General features: G+C 38.5%; 1 protein-coding gene across 1 annotated transcript in view; it reads left to right on the top strand.

Moving 5' to 3' along the window:
• LOC140201347 (exportin-1) overlaps nt 1–17826 on the top strand; it is a 67651-nt gene that overhangs the window by 15897 nt on the left and 33928 nt on the right. The window contains exons 4-12 of the mRNA XM_072265300.1: nt 3147–3248; nt 5645–5717; nt 9599–9660; nt 9753–9797; nt 11340–11521; nt 11606–11654; nt 11737–11856; nt 11940–12068; nt 16938–17096. Of these exons, the coding sequence (XP_072121401.1) occupies nt 3147–3248; nt 5645–5717; nt 9599–9660; nt 9753–9797; nt 11340–11521; nt 11606–11654; nt 11737–11856; nt 11940–12068; nt 16938–17096 (921 nt within the window). The remainder of the gene's footprint in view (nt 1–3146; nt 3249–5644; nt 5718–9598; nt 9661–9752; nt 9798–11339; nt 11522–11605; nt 11655–11736; nt 11857–11939; nt 12069–16937; nt 17097–17826) is intronic.

The following is a 17826-nucleotide window of genomic DNA, read 5'->3' as shown; positions in this document are numbered from 1 at the left end:
GATCTGGGCCGACAATTACGTGTCGGGCAGCACTTAATTAATTAACATGTTTATTTCGGCTTTTTTCTTAAAGATGTGCTGTGTGCCTTCCGGCTACCACTGGACCCCTGCGTGCTTCGCGGCAGTGTATCGGTCGGCAGCCTGGAGGGTGGGGGCCACTGCACCACCCCAGCCTGCGACACCTTCAGTCTAACACACCATCATCAGTGTGCTCTGTGCTGTCTTCCCAATTCCGGTAAGTGATACTACACTGTACATACATTATTTCTATTTTATATCGGCTATGTATTTTTATGTGTTACTTGGTATGATTTGGCAGCTTCATAGCTTAAAGGTTACTGGAGAGTGCTTGCACCGTGTTTTTGCCAACAGTGCTTGCGTGAGGTTTTCGCTTCGGCGAACAGTGCCGGCAATGATTGTGGAAAAGTACTTCTACTTTGTATAGGCTGTGTATTTATCAGATTATTCCTGCTTTTACTATATGTTACTGTTATTTCAGGTTTTATATGTTATTTGGCATGATTTGGTAGGTTATTTTTGGGTCTGCGAACGCTCACAAAATTTTCCCATATAAATAAATGGTAATTGCTTCTTTGCTTTACGACATTTCGGCTTACGAACCGTTTCATAGGAACGCTGTACCTTCGGATGGCGGGGGAAACCTGTATTATATTTTAGAAGAATAACTCGCACAGGACTCTTTTTAAAATTGTCTTTTTCTCATGCTAACAGTGCCTTTGTTAAATTTATGATTATAAATCCTCTGAGTTTGTAGCATTATGGTTAAATTACTGGAACAGCACCTTAAGTTCTGGACTATTGATCTGGAGATGAGTTTGAAATTCACTGTGATGGGAATTTAAATTCAAGTTACTAAATTAATTAGTAACAACAACCCTTAACTCAGATTAATTACTCAAGTTAATCAGAATCTGGTTGACTATCACCAGCATGTGTCATGAAATTTGTTAACTTTGCAGCAGCAGTACAATGCAATAGATAATAATAGAGGGGGAACTAAAAAAACTATACATTCCATTGCATTCAGTACATAGTAGTAGGGTGCATGATACAGGTGATGACAGCATACACTGAATGGCATTACCAAGTTATAGGAATTGTGTACAGGAACATCTGCGTTAGGTATGGATTGGACACTCCCAAGTCCAAATGGGAAACACATGAGAATGTAGTGGAGAATGACAGCTAAGATCCTGTGGGATTTCCAAAAACAGATTGATAAGCAGATATTGGCCAGCCAACTGGACAAAGTAATACTGGGTGTGGCAATAGATGTGGCAATCCTGAATGACAGTAACAATAGGAAGAACGAATAAGAGAAGCTGGAGAGATACCAGGGTTTGAAAGAGCAGATATAAAGGATGTGGAAGGTTAAAGCCAGATTAATCCCAACGGTAATAAGAGCTGTGACACCTCGACTTAGAGAGTGGCACCAATGAATCCCGGCAACACCATCTGAGATCTCTGCTCAGAAGAGCATGCTACTAGGAACATCAAGGAAACTGCCTCAAACCCTCAAACTCTCAGGCCTCTGGTAGAGGTCCTGAGATTGAGGGAAAAATACACATACGCGCCACCCATAGGGATGAGGGAGGAAAAATGAGTATGTTTATGTTTTTGTGTGTGTGTGTTAAAAAATTATACACTCACACTCGCTCACAGACCCCACTTAACATTGAGGATGCGTTCCTTGGATTTGGAGTGCTATGTAAATCACTGCTACGCGGGGTCTTTATTACATTACATAAATGGACACTGGAAGTTATCTGGACATTGAGTGGGAAAAAATTTGAATAGATTGCTTAGGAAGCAAGAACGTCTCCACACGCGGGGGAGGCAGAGTGTGAACTGATCATGATTGGATGTGAGTGCCTCCGATCATATGTAAATCACTGTTATTGGCTAATTGAATGTTCACAGTGGTGGCTACTCTTGACGTTTTAAGTGTTTAGAATGAATTTTTGTCATTTTTTAAAATTTTCAACAGAAAACTGGAATAACTGTTGTAACGGATCAGTGCTATGTGGGGTAGTGTTAAGCTGGGTCTGTGTGTGTATGGTTAAATTAATTAGTGCAAAAAAAAATTAAAAAGTAGTGAGGTAGTGTTTATGGGTTCGGTGTCCATTCAGAAATAGGATGGCAGAAGGGAAGAAGTTCCTGAATCTGTAATCCAGAGCCACCAATCTGGTTAGTTCTTGAAGTCTCCTTGGTTCATTGCTAGTTTTAGGTGGACAACAAGTACAGTCAGTGGCAGCATATTTGCATCCCCTGAACATTTTTTTTGTAAACGCACTGGAATAGAGCAGTGGTTTTTGCATGTTTATTCCTTGAAGTGAGTCAAATCCAAAGACTTCAGTTATTCTAGTGTTCAAAAAAAATTTCAACTTCTGTGGAAGACTTAAAATATCACAATGTTTACTTAGTATCAGACAATATTGGGGTTCTTGAAATTGGGTCTACAGCTTTTAAGAGAGTGTTTTGGATTGTTATGCTTGTCATTATCCCAAATATTTGATTAGTTTACACACTTGCATTGGAAGATGATCAAATGTTAGCATCAAATCAGTTCATGAAAGACATATTCCATCACTTATAATAATACTCAAATCCTTTCCAAGTACTTAAAATTCTATTCAAGGTGCTATCATTTAGTGGGATCTTGTATGCTTTTAGTGAGGCGAGGCCTGACTCTGTATTTCTCATGTATAAGATATTGATAAGCTCCACATTTGGCAATTTGAGTCCAAAGGAATTAAAACATAGAACTTTTTATGTAATTAACTTTATAAGAAGCCACTTTTGTGTCCTCGTACTCTAAGTATGTTTATTTGGCAACACATTCCCGTTTAAATTAATGTTTTATTTAGCCAGGCATATTGGAAGAGGAGGGAATTTATTTAAAGCCAGTATATTTATGAGATATTAAACCTGTGGTCCTCTACCTTCCATTGTTTTAGCAACCTGGGTTTTTGACGGAGTTGTCAATTTTGTTCTGGTTTATTTGCTTAGATTAATGTTAAAATTGCTGTTAAGAAAACTAATTATTTAATATTGTGTTGATTAAATGTGTATTTTTGGTTGGAGGGGAACTGATTCTGAATAACTTCAGATTTTTTTCCTGATAGCAACGAATGGCTCAAGAGGTTTTAACTCATTTAAAGGAGCATCCTGACGCATGGACAAGAGTTGATACTATTTTGGAGTTTTCACAAAATATGAATACCAAAGTAAGTGAAATATTTGAGAAGAAATCTGAATCTATAAATTAAACTTTGAGCAAGACAGTCAACAAATTTATATTGTTTCAGTGTTGGTTTTGGTTCTGCTTTAGTTTGTATGGCAATTTGGCAACTAGGTATAATTTTAAACACTGGGAGTGGTGGAAACATCTGTACAGAGGAGACAACCTTTTGATTTCAATTTCTGAGCAGAACAAACTTATATTGGTATGAAAAGAAATTATGAGCACAATTTGCTTACATATTGTGAAACATATTCTGGGTCTTTGTGTTAATAGGGTGGGGTGTTATCTTTTTAAATATAATCAATTTTGATCAAAAATTTCTGATTATTAGCCCAGTATAGTTAAATTTGAATCACTTTGGATCTTTGCATCCAAAATATTTTCTTGAGAGAAGCGTTAGCACCAGTTTTCAGAAAGTCTTGAGGTAAACAATTAGTGAATTGGTCAATATCTCATGCATCTTTAATAAATGTGATTATAATGCATCTCATTTTACTTTGCTTGCTAGTGAGGATCTAGTACAAGTGTTTGAAATTGACATAGACTTCTACTAAATTTCATTGGCATTGCATTACTAACTTTAGTTTGGAATCCACAGTAACTGCTGTGTTTAAATTTTAAAAGTTGTTATTGAAGTTGAACTTCATCTGCACAGGACTTCCTCAAAGTTCTGACCGAATTTTAGTGAAGGTGTTTGCCTTGTTTTCTTGCCTGTTGCATTGTTTTGTTACTGACAGTTATTACTAATTTTTAAGCTGATTTGTCAACAGTATTTATAAAACTCAAAATTGTATCTTGTGACAAATGAGATGATTAGAGGAACAGAGCAAACTGAAGGTAAAGAATCTCTTGCATACCTAAATTTAAAAGCATTTGGTGCTAAATTTTATGCGCTGACATTTGGCTTTACAACAGTTTTATGCAATCACTATTTTAGTATTTTTATTCAAACTGTTAATGTTATTTGACATTAATCATAATGTTCCATTATGTTGATTGTAATAGGAAGAAAAGGGGTGTCTTCCTGTGCAACTGACACAGCTAGGCTTTGACGGCAGGCCTCCACAAGGTCTACCCTTTTGTTTCCCTTTAACTGAATTCTGTTCATCGATGACTTTGTTTTAAGGGGATGGGTTAAGAGGTATAATAAACAGGCTGAGGTAAAAATTAGACAATGTAATATGAATTATTTCTTCTGTAGGGATCAGTATTTTCTGTTGCCTTTATTCTTTTGCACATCCATAAATTATTTTTGGAGTTGTTCAATTTTGGCATGAATGGTCTTTTCCAAAATATAACCAGCTTAATAGCTGCTATATTAGATTTAATGGTTTTGTGATAAATTTGAAGTTTTTCCTCAAATGTCATATCCTCACAATCCCAAATGAAGTGTACAAGTTTGGTATCTAAATTTATTTGCTATTGTGCACTACAAAATTCATGTATATATTTAGTTAAATCTCTCCCTTGCCATTGTTTATTTTTCCTTTTTGATGTTGGTGATGCAACCTGTTCTGCATCTCTCGCTATTCTGCTATAGCAAGTGCATGAAACTTCTTATTCCTCTTAACCTCATTGCTTGTGTTGTGATGGTAGGGAGGAATAGAAGTGTAAAATTTTATGTTGCCCATAGTTAAAGCATGCTGGTGAACTGCTGTGTTGTGCAATCTTTTAATCTTTCAATATCTAATTTCTTCCTTGGTCTTGTAGATTTATTTAGTATTTTATGTACAGGTTATTTATTTTTAATTTAATTTAAGAAAACCTTGTTTTTCTGATGCTCAAGCCTAAAATAGGAAAATCTATTGTTTCACTTCCAGTGCATTAAAAAAAATTATTTTTCATTAAACACCTGATCCCTATAGTTGAAATAGGATAATAACATCAAATAAATAGTAACTTTTGTTATACACATTAATGGATCTTAAATTAGGGTGACTGGGAAATTGAAAACTACACTGCAAATGAGTCTGTGGGCTGTCTTGCTGTTCCTGAAGAGCAACACCAGGTAGTTACAAGAAAACATGTTCACTGTTGAAACACCATATTTTAGGTCTTAATTACTGTTGAGCTAGACTTGATACATTATTAACTGGTGCAAGCCCTGATCAACAGCAGGACTGCTTGACAGTTCGATTATGTTAAAATTTGTAGTTTTGTGCAAGTGAAGAAAACAATTGCATGAAATCTTAATTCTCACATGTAAAGTACTGTAGTAGATTAGATTTTGTGTCTTGGTTTATAATAACTTAAAAGAGCTGATTTTGATTGTACATGAGAAGTAGCAGGCAAGCATTTTGTGAAAATGTGGCTTATAGTCATGAATATTGAAGAGAAACTATTTTCAGATTTTCATGTTACTTTATCATCTCATTACAGTACTACGCACTGCAGATCTTGGAAAATGTAATAAAAACTAGATGGAAGATCCTTCCTAGAAATCAATGTGAAGGTAAGTGATCAGAATTAATGTTCCCCATGCTTGGTATGCAACATTTGGAATGTTGTGACTTTTCCTACCTCTGGGATCAACGAGCTTTTGGAAGACAAGAGAATTCTCTGATGCTTGAAGATTGTGGGTGATCTGAACTCTCTCTGTAAAGGGTGTTGATTACTATGGAATGCATGAGCATAAGTGCAGATGTCTGAATTTGGTGGGGGGGGTGCTGTGTAGGTAGGTCTTTTTTCAAAAATGGGCTGAAATAAAGAAGGCTATGTTTGATCAAGCAGATTTTGTATGAGCAAGGAGTTGCAGCTGTTAAATATTAAGATATAATACAAAGAAAATAATTTGTTAATAAATGAATGCATCTAAAAAGAACTATAGATTTATTACATTAGAGGGATAACTGAGACCTTCCTGTGAGAGCCTAATGAAGGAAGTCCCTCCAGCTGCTTGAACTCAAGTTTGCGATTTTAAAGCTTGAAGTTTGTGTTAAGTTGCACTGTCGTATAAGAGAAGCTGCATGTGCCTTGGTTCATATTTTCCAGAATGTGGCTATCCCCTGGTCGAGGTTTAGCATTGTAAGCAGGCTATCTCAAAACTCAGGTTATGCAGAAGTAATTTAGGATATGCACGTCTAAACATTAAGATTGGTGCAGTTGACCAACACCTTTAGTGTGATCCTCGACACAGCATGGGTGAGAACATTAGGGTAAAAAGGCAAGTGTCAGTGAGGATGCATATTTGTTGGGGGTGGGGAAGGGAATGTCTATTTATGTAATTGAATGTAAATTTCATGTTGGCCTTTTGCTGACAGTAAAAAAACATTTTGGAGAGGGTTCAGAGTGTTTGAGGACAGGAAAGGGGCCATAAGTTGTGGTTTGTTAGAATTGGTTATAGGAATAGAGTTATGATTCTTAAGTCATTGTGTCATGAGCTTGGGAGGTTGAGAAGTAATCCAATGATCTCTGGACTTCTCCATATGTTAATCAGATTGGAAGTGGGAAGATTGATACAGCTATAAAAATCTGGCGCAGGAAGTAGGGGGATGAGTTCTTGGACTTTGGGTTCCTGGTAGAGAGATTCTTTGGTTGGGAAGAATTTTGACTCTTGTCAGCAAGCAGACAATGCCAGTTTATGAAAGTAGAAAATAGGAATTGGGTCCATATAAAAATAAATGAAATAGTGAAGGAAGTAGCACACACTGTAGGGTGAATAATGTTGGAGGTAAATAAGAATTCTGTAGTATTATGATGTAATGGTGATATATGAAACTGCTCAAAATAAAAGTGGATTGGACACTTGCAATCAGGAGGGATATTAATAAAGGCCTTGTGTTGTAGAGGAACGATCTCTTCTGAGTTACTCCATCACTTAGCAGAGAACAAGGAGGCCATCATGGCACTGGGGAGGGTAGTTCTTTAACAAGTCATTCAAGAATGATATAGGAGGAAATCTGCAAAGGTTCATAAAAATATGCAAATCTCACACATTTGAAGGACTCCAGTTATTCTTATTTTCTTGATCGGCAAGATTTTGGGAAAAGGCAAGGTGGGAGGGGAAGGAAGAGGAGAATACTGTCTGAAATGTTTAGGAGAGCTGATTTCTAGCCCATTATGAAGAGGGTGATGTTTGATCTGGTTTTAAGATGGGTGAGCTGCTGGGGAGTAATGATTGACCTACTGTGTTTAGATTTTAAACAAGCAGGAATTCTATACTGATGAAGTGTGTAACTTCATTGGGATGAAGTAGAACCTGGGCAAGGTGAAGTGGAATTGAATTTGGCAAAGCACAATTATGAAACGTTGGATGGCATTTAATTGTGAGCTAGTTATATTTTCTACAAGGGGAAAGATGAGGGAGCTAGAGCCTGATTACCAAGGTAAGAGTGGATGATAGAAAGAAAAGTTTTTGCCAGATAAGCTCCAGTAAATATCCAGGTTGAAGATGATTAAAATCAGGTATAATATCTCTGGCCATAAGTATTGAATGAAATTTATTGTTTTGTGGCAACAATATATGGGGGGGGGATGAAGTGAGGCAGTGTTCGTGAGTTTATTGTCGATTCAGACATCTGAGGGCAGAGGAGAAGAAGCTGTTCGTGAAATGTTGAGTGTGTGTCTTTAAGCTCATGTACCACCTTGATGGTAGCAATGAGAAGAAGGCATGTCCTGGATGATGGGAGTCCTTAATGATGGATGCCGGCCTTTTGAGGCATCGCCTTTGAAGATGTCTTCGATGTTGGGGAGGCTAGTGCCCTTGATGGAGTTGGCAGAGTTTAGAACTTGCTGCAGCTTTTTTTGATCCTTTGCTGTGGCTCCTCCATACCAGATGTGATGCAACCATTTATAATGCTCTCCATGGTATTTCTGTGGAAATTTGTGAGTGTCATTGATGTCATACCAAGTTTCCTCAAATTCCGCATGATTGATTTTCAGAGATGTTGACACCCAGGAACTTGAGGCTGCTCACCCTTTCCACTGCTGATCCCTCAATAAGAACTGATGTGTATTCCTTTGAGTTCCCCTTCCTGAAATCAGCGATCAGTTCCTTGGTCTTATTGAGGTAGTGAAAATGGAAAAACAATGCGATCAGAGGGGTTTGAGAAAAAGGCCAGTGTATAAAGGGAACCCAGAAGTCTTCTGGACATACGAGTTTGTGGTTAAAATGAGCTGTGGAGAAATAAGGAGCAAAGTGTTGTTTGTGTCCAGAATACTAAATGAACATCTCTGAAGAAAATGCTACCTAATATTAGTAGAACTGGAGGTAGAAGTAATGGATATAGCAGAAATTGAATTTCTTCTATATTGGAAGATTGGAAGCGCAAAGTCACCTGGTTTGGATGGGATGCATTATAAGTTACTTTGGGAGGTAGGTTGGAGATGCTAGAAAGGCTTATTGTACTCTTTTATTGCTCGGATTTTGGGCTGCTGCAAGAAGAGCAGAAAGTGGTAACACAAGTAATAGGGAGGGGGAAATGAAAGGCAACCTTTATCAGTTTGGCAATCATGTTGCAGCTGTATAAAAATTGGGTTAGTTTACATTTGGAGTGTTGTATGCAGTTCTGATTGTTACATAATAGACTTTGTAGAGTGTGCTGAAGAGGGTCAGCAGGACGTTTCCTGGAGTGTAAGAGAGAGAAGAATAATTTAATAAAAGTGCATAAAATTGTAAGAGGCATAAATGGGGTCGATACTGTTTACTTAATGCCCACATAATGAAGGTCCTCCATCTCTGTCCTTCGCAATCTCTATTGTTCCCCAGGTGTGGTTCAGGGTCCTCATTTCTGCCTTTTACGGTATGGTGCCAAGTTGTCTCTGGTCTCCCACATTTTGTTCGTCCTTTGGGGATCCAGTGATGTGCTGTCTAGATGATGGAATTGGCCTCTCCTCATCACATGCGGAATCCATTTTCAGCATTTCCTTGTGCTGATTGTGGCCCCGTCCTGTTGATGATACTGAAGCAGGGTGTGGATGGAGTTCTTTCTTGGCCAGAAAAAAATCTGGATGGAATTGTTTGAAGCTGAGGATGGAAGGTTAAAGTAGATTTGAGATACTTTGTTATTCTTTACACATTGCTGGGGAGGTAGTAGAAGCAGATACAGTAGCATAGTTTTAGAGGTGTTAGGACTTGCAATGCTAGTGTTGTTCATTTTCTAGTTAATGGTGGATGTCAATGATGAGAACTGGAATAGCATTTATGTCAGTGACCTCTTCTACCTCCCAAAAAACACCTCCCCAATTGATTGAATGGAATAGTGAAGAGGGTGGTGCACTAATCAGTCTGTTTTGTTCTGGATTGTATTAAGTCAGTGTAACTATCTCTTACCGAACCATATGCCCTACTCTTTTATTTTAACATTCAGTAATATTTTTATTTTCTGTGTTCAGGAATTAAAAAGTATGTTGTTGGATTGATTATTAAGACTTCATCTGATCCTGTTAACATTGAGGTAAGTTTTCATGCCAAGGTATCTAATACTTGTTGTCCAAAAATTCTGAATTTAACTTACCACCTACTGAATATTACTACTTTTTCTTTTAGAAGGAGAAAGTTTATATTGGGAAACTAAATATGATTCTGGTTCAGGTAAGATCTTCCATGCTTTGAGACTGGTTAAAGTTGAAAGTATGTTTATGATCAGAAGTATGTATACATTATACAACCTTGAGATTCATCTCCTAACAGGCAGCCAACAAAAAGCTGTCAAAAATCCAATGTTAGAGGGGAGGGGGAAAAAGAAACAAATCATGTAAGCAAATTGCGTTCTGAACTGAAGGCCAGAAAAAAACTGTCAAAAATCCAATGTTCGGGGGGGGGGGGGGGGAGAAACAAATCATGTAAACAAATTGCGTTCTGAACTGAAGTCCACAGAGTGTCCATCCACAGACCCTTAGTTGAGCGCAGCAGTAAGCTGAACCAGCCCAACACTCTCCTCCAGTCCTGACACGCTGATCTGTTCAATCTGGCTTGGCACCTGATATTGAAACATCGGATCAGCGGCTTTGATGTGCTCGAGTGCCTGGACTCGGTTTGGCTGTATCTGACCTTTACAATTTGGCCCAGCACTTAAATCTTTGTTTAAACATCGGGTTCAGCTGCTTCGATAACGCTCTGGGGCCTGGGTCCCGCTGTCTTGATTCAGCCTGTACCCGACCTTTCCGATTTTTTTCCCCAGTGCTTAAATCATTCGAACATTGGGACTTCCTCGCTCTTGGCAACAGGCCTGCTCATCTTGCCTCAGTTTTGCCACATCGAATTGCCTCCAAGTCCAAAGGGAAGTTACAGACTATCACTTGCGCTAATCGTTTGCCAGAAAGTGATTAACAAAGTAATAAGTTATTTTCCTTGTTTTGCACCAGCCAGAGGTTGCTGAGATTCACCGACTCCATCTTAAATCAGAAGCCCTTATTTAGCTGGCTTATTGTTTCAGTGTGTATATGTTTCCAAAATTATTGCAGGTGATTCTATCATAGCTGATAGAGTTTAATTATTTAGCAAATATAGTCCATATGTACTGCATGTTTCTTATTAACTACCTTCATGTTGCTACTAAATCTTTGATGGTTGGGGACTTGCTAATACCAATTTGTTTCTATAAGCTAATTGGTTGTCATTTCACTTTTAACTGTAGTATCTTCACCATAGACTTAAACAGGGAGTCAGTCAGTTCATTAATTAAAACTTAGTACTGATTATAAATACACTTCACTGCCGTTATGGTATTCATGAGTAATAATTAAATTTGTGTCAAAAGCACAGTTGGATTGATATTAGCTAATGAACATTCTGGTTTTTCTGTTTTTTTTAAATAAAGTGAGCAATTATTACCAGGTGCTGAATATTTCAGTTTTTCAAAAACATCTCTAAATTGCATGTCAGAGGTGGATTAGAGATGAGGTGCCAGCAACGATGAAGCAGCACAAATCACTTCAGATCTTGCATGGCAAAATTGGTTAGGTTAGATTAGGATTAGATAATCAACACCTTGAAGAGAGTTCTAATTTGAGGCAAGTGAGTCCTTTGAATGCTTTGCATTGACCATAAGTACCAGAATTCCAATCACTGCTTTGGATGTTGACAAATCTTCAGTATAGTTCTGGTATTTAATTGCTTGTTATATTTCCACAGATACTCAAACAAGAATGGCCAAAGCACTGGCCCACGTTCATCAGTGACATCGTAGGCGCAAGTAGAACAAGCGAGAGTTTGTGTCAGAACAACATGATAATTCTTAAATTATTAAGTGAGGAAGTATTTGATTTCTCCAGTGGTCAAATGACCCAAGTGAAAGCAAAGCACCTGAAGGACAGGTATAACTCAAAAATTAAACTTTACTCACGTTTGTTAAAGAATTATTCCAGATGATTGATCAGTGATTTCTTATTTCTTTATAGCATGTGCAATGAATTCTCTCAGATATTCCAGCTGTGCCAGTTCGTCATGGTAAACATTATTTTTGGCCTTTTGTTTGTAATTTTTTAAAATCATAATTTGTTCAGACATCAAGCATTTTCTTTGCTTACAGGAAAACTCTCAAAATGCACCTCTTGTTCAAGCAACCTTAGAAACATTGCTGAGATTCTTAAATTGGATTCCACTTGGATATATCTTTGAAACTAAACTAATTAGCACACTGATATACAAGGTATGTGCATCTTTACAAAATTTAGGATCGTCAGATTATTTTACATGAAAAACTGTTTGTAGCTAATATTTCTTTTTTTTAAGTTTCTCAATGTACCCATGTTCAGAAATGTGACTCTGAAGTGTCTGACAGAGATAGCTGGAGTAAGCGTCAGCCAATATGAAGAACAGTTTGTTACTCTCTTCACACTAACAATGATACAACTGAAACAGGTATTTAAAATTTGATACTTTTTGAATGTGTTTAATCTAATGGTACATTTCCTGCAAATCTGGGGATTAGTGGTGTAAAGCACAAGTTTGCGTGTACAAGTGCTCTCCAGTTTACAGAAGAATGAATGTGGAGATCCAACATAAAAATTCTCTTGAAAATTTTAAAGCATTTCTCATGAAGCGCAGGTTAATTCTTGTAAATATCTTCAGGAGTTGGGGAATAAGGGTAGCAGCTAGTTATTCAGAAGATGACTAGTCTTCAAAAAAAAAATAATTTACAGGCTGCTTCTGGGACAAGATACAGGAACTTGAAAGCCTGGAAATTCATGCTTAAGAACAGTTTCTTCATTGCTATCTGACAGTGAACCAATTATTTCTTTCACATCTTCCCAGTTGTGCTGCCACATTTTTGAATTCTTAATTCTGCTTCTCTGCTTTCTGTTAAAGTGTTTCTAGCATTATATTTTGCACTTCAGATTAGCCTTTGCACCATTCTGCTGTTTTGCACTTGTTGCTGTACTTAGTATTGTAATTATTATCACCATATTCATGTTTGCTCTGAGATTCGTGCAACCTAGGAATTCCATTGTACACTGGTGTCTTACAAAATGAATTAATTTGAGTTGAATCAGATACATTGTCTATAAGGCACAGCTGCTGGTTCACAGCAGATCTCTTAAAACACTTGCTTTGGAAACTGAACAAACAAGATCTTTTCTATCGAAACTTGTAAAATATTTTATCAAATGATATACATTGAAGCTTCAGGTTATTGAAACTAGCCATTGAACATGAGGTTCTCTAATTCTGTGCCATTGTTATTATATGGTGTAGGAAACTAAATGTTCACGTTAATCGGCTCTCATGGAAATTGTTCATTTATGTCAAGTGGACAAAATTGGCTTTTAGGCCATTTTCTGAACAGAACCCTTGTGTAACCTGGGGACTGTCTGTACTTTAAATAATAGTCCAATCTTTGGGCTTTGTGTTTAGAAATTACTTATGTATATCATATGATAGAGTTAGATATTGTTTATCTGGCTTGGATTTACCCATCAGTGAGAGAAATGCCTTTCTAACCTTCAGGTCACTGCTATTCAGGACAAATGAAGTACCCAGCTGTTCTGAGAGATGGGGCAAATAATGGAATTTGGATAATGTTCTGAAAACCATATAGTTGTCTGAAGGTATTTCTCTTCTAGTTAAATCCAAGCCAGAAAAACATTATCTTCCTTTAGCTTTTCTTTGATTTAATATTTACCTCCATAGCAGAAATAGGTTTAGAAAACAAAATAATGGTTGATCATTGCTTGTGAATAAGATGAGGTTTTTTTTTTGTTTATTTGAGATCAGCAGTGCTCACTATCTAATTATAGAAAAAAAATGGGTAATGACTTGTAATTTGGTATCTTTAATTACTATGGTAAACAATAGTCTTCCCTGATCTTACCTGCTACTCACTTCTGCACCCCCCCCCCCCTCCCACTTTTGCCAAATCCTCTTGAGCCAAAGTTTCAGGGCTCACTCAGAGTCCTACACTGGCCCACTTATGCAATGACTGCTACAAAATGGCCTTCCGGACCTTGGCCTCCCCCTCTTTTCGCCGAAACTTATTGAACCAAAACTGCAGTTTCTACTGTTAACTGCGCACTCTTAACAGTGGCTGCTGCAGTTAAACCTCACTTCTTTTTGATGGGGGGAGAAAAAGGAGAAATCCTCATGTAACAAGACTTGCTTTTTTTTAATGGTTCCTGCTGTCCAACAAATCTCGCTCTTCCTACTCCGAAGTGAAACCCACACACAGTTAATCAGGCTTCCTTTGTCTAAATTTTATTTTTCTTGAATGTGACTCTGCAACAGATGTTCATGGACTATTTCTGACACTTGCTTTTCTGGATCTCTGTTTTCATGTCAGGAGATGATCACCGATTATAAACCTCCAGACTCCCACAGATTTCACAACTAGAACTTCTCATATCCTGTAAGGATGCCATCGCCTTCTCTTAGTATCTCTGTCTGTAGCATCTCTTAAGATACGTTTTTCCACTCAAGGGCTCCTTCAGGAAATATGGCTTCCCCCAACTGTAGTAGTTGGTGTCTTTATATACACTTCCTCCATTTCCTGTAGTTCATGTCTCATCCTTTTATGTCTCTTGGTACTTTTCTGGGTAATCATATGAAATAGCCTCTCCACATCCATCCTGACAGGACCCCTTTGGACCTTTGTTTCTATGGTTCTATACTTTTCTCACCACCATTCCGAGACACAAACAACCCTGCCAACTCAGACAAAGACTCATGAGTACTTTTAATCTTGTTAACTGCATTTGGTGCTTTCAGTGTTTCTTCCTCTACTGGAAATCAAACAGAGACCAGGTTACCATTCTGTGGAACGTTTGCACTCTGTCTGCAATGACCTTGAGCCAATGGTTCCACATCATTTCAACTTCCCTTTCTCAGATTGACTTGTGTTAGCCTTCTCTACTGTCATAGAGAAGCCAAATTCAGAGCCTGGTACCCAATGATAAGAGCATTGAGTTTTCCAATTTCAGGTAACCCTAATTCTCTGTACTCCTGATCCAACCAGGTTTTTCTCTTCCCCCCCCCTCTCCCCCCCCCTCTCCCCCCCCTCTCCCCCCCCCTCTCCCCCCCCTCTCCCCCCCCCTCTCCCCCCCCCTCTCCCCCCCCCTCTCCCCCCCCCCCTCCCCCCCCTCTCCCCCCCTCTCCCCCCCTCTCCCCCCCTCTCCCCCCCTCTCCCCCCCTCTCCCCCCCTCTCCCCCCCCCTCTCCCCCCCCTCTCCCCCCCCTCTCCCCCCCCTCTCCCCCCCCTCTCCCCCCTCTCCCCCCTCTCCCCCCTCTCCCCCCTCTCCCCCCCTCTCCCCCCCTCTCCCCCCCCTCTCCCCCCCTCTCCCCCCCTCTCTCCCCCCCCCCTCTCTCCCCCCCCCTCTCTCCCCCACCCCTCTCTTCCCCCCCCCCCCAGAATGTCATCCAGTTTTGTTTGCCTCTCCTTATTCCATCTGGCTATCAGTCACATGTTTACCCTACCAGGTCTCCTAACTACCTTCCCAACTGGTTCCATTTATCACATTTCTTAATCAGGTTGTCAACTTCCAGCCTCTATCTCTACCTCCTCCCTCCCTCCTCCCCACCTGATTCCATCTACCCTTTTTCTCTCTCATGTTTTTACCCATCATGTACCAGCCACTCTCTTAATTACACCCTCAGCCATTTGACTCAATCTGTCCATCATCCAATATCGCCTGCCAGCCCCTACTTCAACTGCCCTGTATCTTTTACTGGCTATCTCTCCTCTTGACTCAGTCTTGTTGCAGGGTGTGAACCCAAAACTTTAACCATCCCACTGGCTCCACAGATGCTGCCTGACCTGCCGACTTCTTCCCAGAATTTTTTCCCTGTTAGACGACAGTATCTGCAGTCTTTTATGCCTTTTTTGTGTTCTGCTTTTATTGCTTTGAGATCAGTATTTAAAATAGCTCCCCAATGTCAAGGTCTTTTTTTAATTCCTTTTTATTTGTATCTGTCATTTCCATTACACATTATCTGGTTTTGGTAAGATTTTAGCACTTTCAGTATGAAAATCAGTTTGATTATTGCGTCATTTGCAGTTTTATGCAAATGATTTAGTTGCAAAGGTTTAAGTACAGTGGATTCAAGTTACTTGGGGCATCAGTCAATCGGAAGGAGCTTATTTAGGACAATTCTTAAAGAACAAAAATTAATCAGGAAAATGGCCGGTATTCCTTCGTCATTTTGGGACATTATGCTGATTATGCACACACTTGTGTGGGTGTTAGACACTGCACCATGCTTAGAGTAATTAGTTTTTAAATAGTGACGGTTGCTTGTTTCTGTGTTCGAAAAGCAGTTGGCAAGAAATAAGTAGTAAGGCAATGCAGAACAGTTTTGCTCATTGCAGTTTCAAGCATTCATGCTTGATGATGCCAGAATCAGCTGAGAGTTAAAATGAAACAATTTTATTACTTCAATTTATGAACTAAGAAAACTCTGAAGGTATCGATACCATCTTGAATGTTGCAGTGAAAATGAAGATTTGGTAGATGCAATCGTTGAAAGCATTGTATAAAGGCAGTTCATTATCTGCACTAGATGACTGCACTGATTTTGTTCATTTACAGTTTCAAAGGAACACAGCAACAAACATTTGGATGAATTCCTCCATCAATAACTATTAAGAACTAAAAACAGTTTCATAGCACTGTAGTTGTATTGCTAATGATTTACTTTGTTCTGTATTTTATTTAAATTCATAAGTTGTTACTCAGTAAAATGGTAGTTTATCTTTGTTACAGCAACTTGAACAAATCAATGTCCACTACTGGCGACCTAGCATGGGGAGTTGTATAATTAGCTCTCCGATCAATTCAATAATAATGTTCCAAAAAGTCAAAGAACTGTTTTTGATCTTTAATTAGTAACTAGCAAAACATACAATTTTGAAGCGATGCAATTAATCAGTCAATAAAAGATATGACATTGGGTGATTCCCAGAACCAAACTGCCCAGTTCAAACCATGAATACATAGCTTATTCCCTTCTCTTTTACCATGCCTCGCCAACATGACTGGTTGCCATAATAAATGTGCAACATAGTATATGATGAAAACAGATGCATGGCTCCTACAACCTTTTTAACCATTTCTATGAAACTTTGGCTAATTGGAACTGCCGATTAACTGAGCCAAAATGTACTGGTCCAGGTGTGTCCCAATTAACTGGAATCCACTGTATTAGGGTTTTGAGTTGACGTTGATGCTGCTAGTCAATAAAATAAATCATGATCACAGGCGATAGACATAGTTATTGATGTTATCTGTGTTCACACTTGTAGATGCTTCCTTTAAATACCAATATACGAGTGGCATATGCCAATGGTAAAGATGATGAGCAGAATTTCATCCAGAATTTGAGCCTCTTTCTTTGTACTTTCTTAAAAGAACATGGGCAGCTTATTGAGAAAAGATTAAATTTGAGGGAAGCCCTTATGGAGGTAAGAGTCTTATCCTTATCTGAAATTTGCACTTAAAATTTTACTGTTGGGGCCAGAATTACTGTTCATCCCTTTTCCTAAAGCTAGTGATGAGATGCTGCCTTGAATTGTGACAGGCAAAGTGCTTTTGGATGAGGATTCCCAAAGCAGTTGATACAGCAATGCTGTAGGAATCTCCCAACTTCAGTATGAATGTACATTTTATGGATAAACTTGCTCTGGTGTCTTTTTCTCAATGTCAGATTGTTGCTGTGGGAGGTGATGTTGTAGAAGTTTGGTTGCTGTGCTGTTTTCTGAATAGTTCATTCTTTTGTCATGTTGCCTTTGTTGTGGAAGGAGCAAATTTTTAGAAATTAAGTATTTGAATGTAATCACTGAAAGGCTGTGGTTATTTGATTTTATTTGTATACACACGCACACAAATATATAAAATAATTGTGTTTCTTCCTCATCAATACAGAGTACACCATTTAACCAACCACAGTCTCAGTTCAAATATGTGAACCTCTGGGGTAATGCCTTCTACAAAAGCTATTTGGAGTCAGATGCTCCAATCAATGAGATGAGATTGGAGGTGTGGGTTGTAGAGGTGACCTGTCCTATAAAACAAGCCAAAAAGTCAGGTTACTGATAGAGACTGGACTTCTCAAGAATGATCAATTTATATGCACTATGCATCAATCAAAACAACTTTCAGAATACCTTAAAAGAAGAATTGTAGAGATGCATG

The sequence above is a fragment of the Mobula birostris genome, chromosome 8 (assembly GCF_030028105.1).
Source record: "Mobula birostris isolate sMobBir1 chromosome 8, sMobBir1.hap1, whole genome shotgun sequence".
Classification (NCBI taxonomy): domain Eukaryota; kingdom Metazoa; phylum Chordata; class Chondrichthyes; order Myliobatiformes; family Myliobatidae; genus Mobula; species Mobula birostris.
Note: the sequence above shows the minus strand (reverse complement) of the source record. Positions and strands in the feature narration are given on the sequence as shown.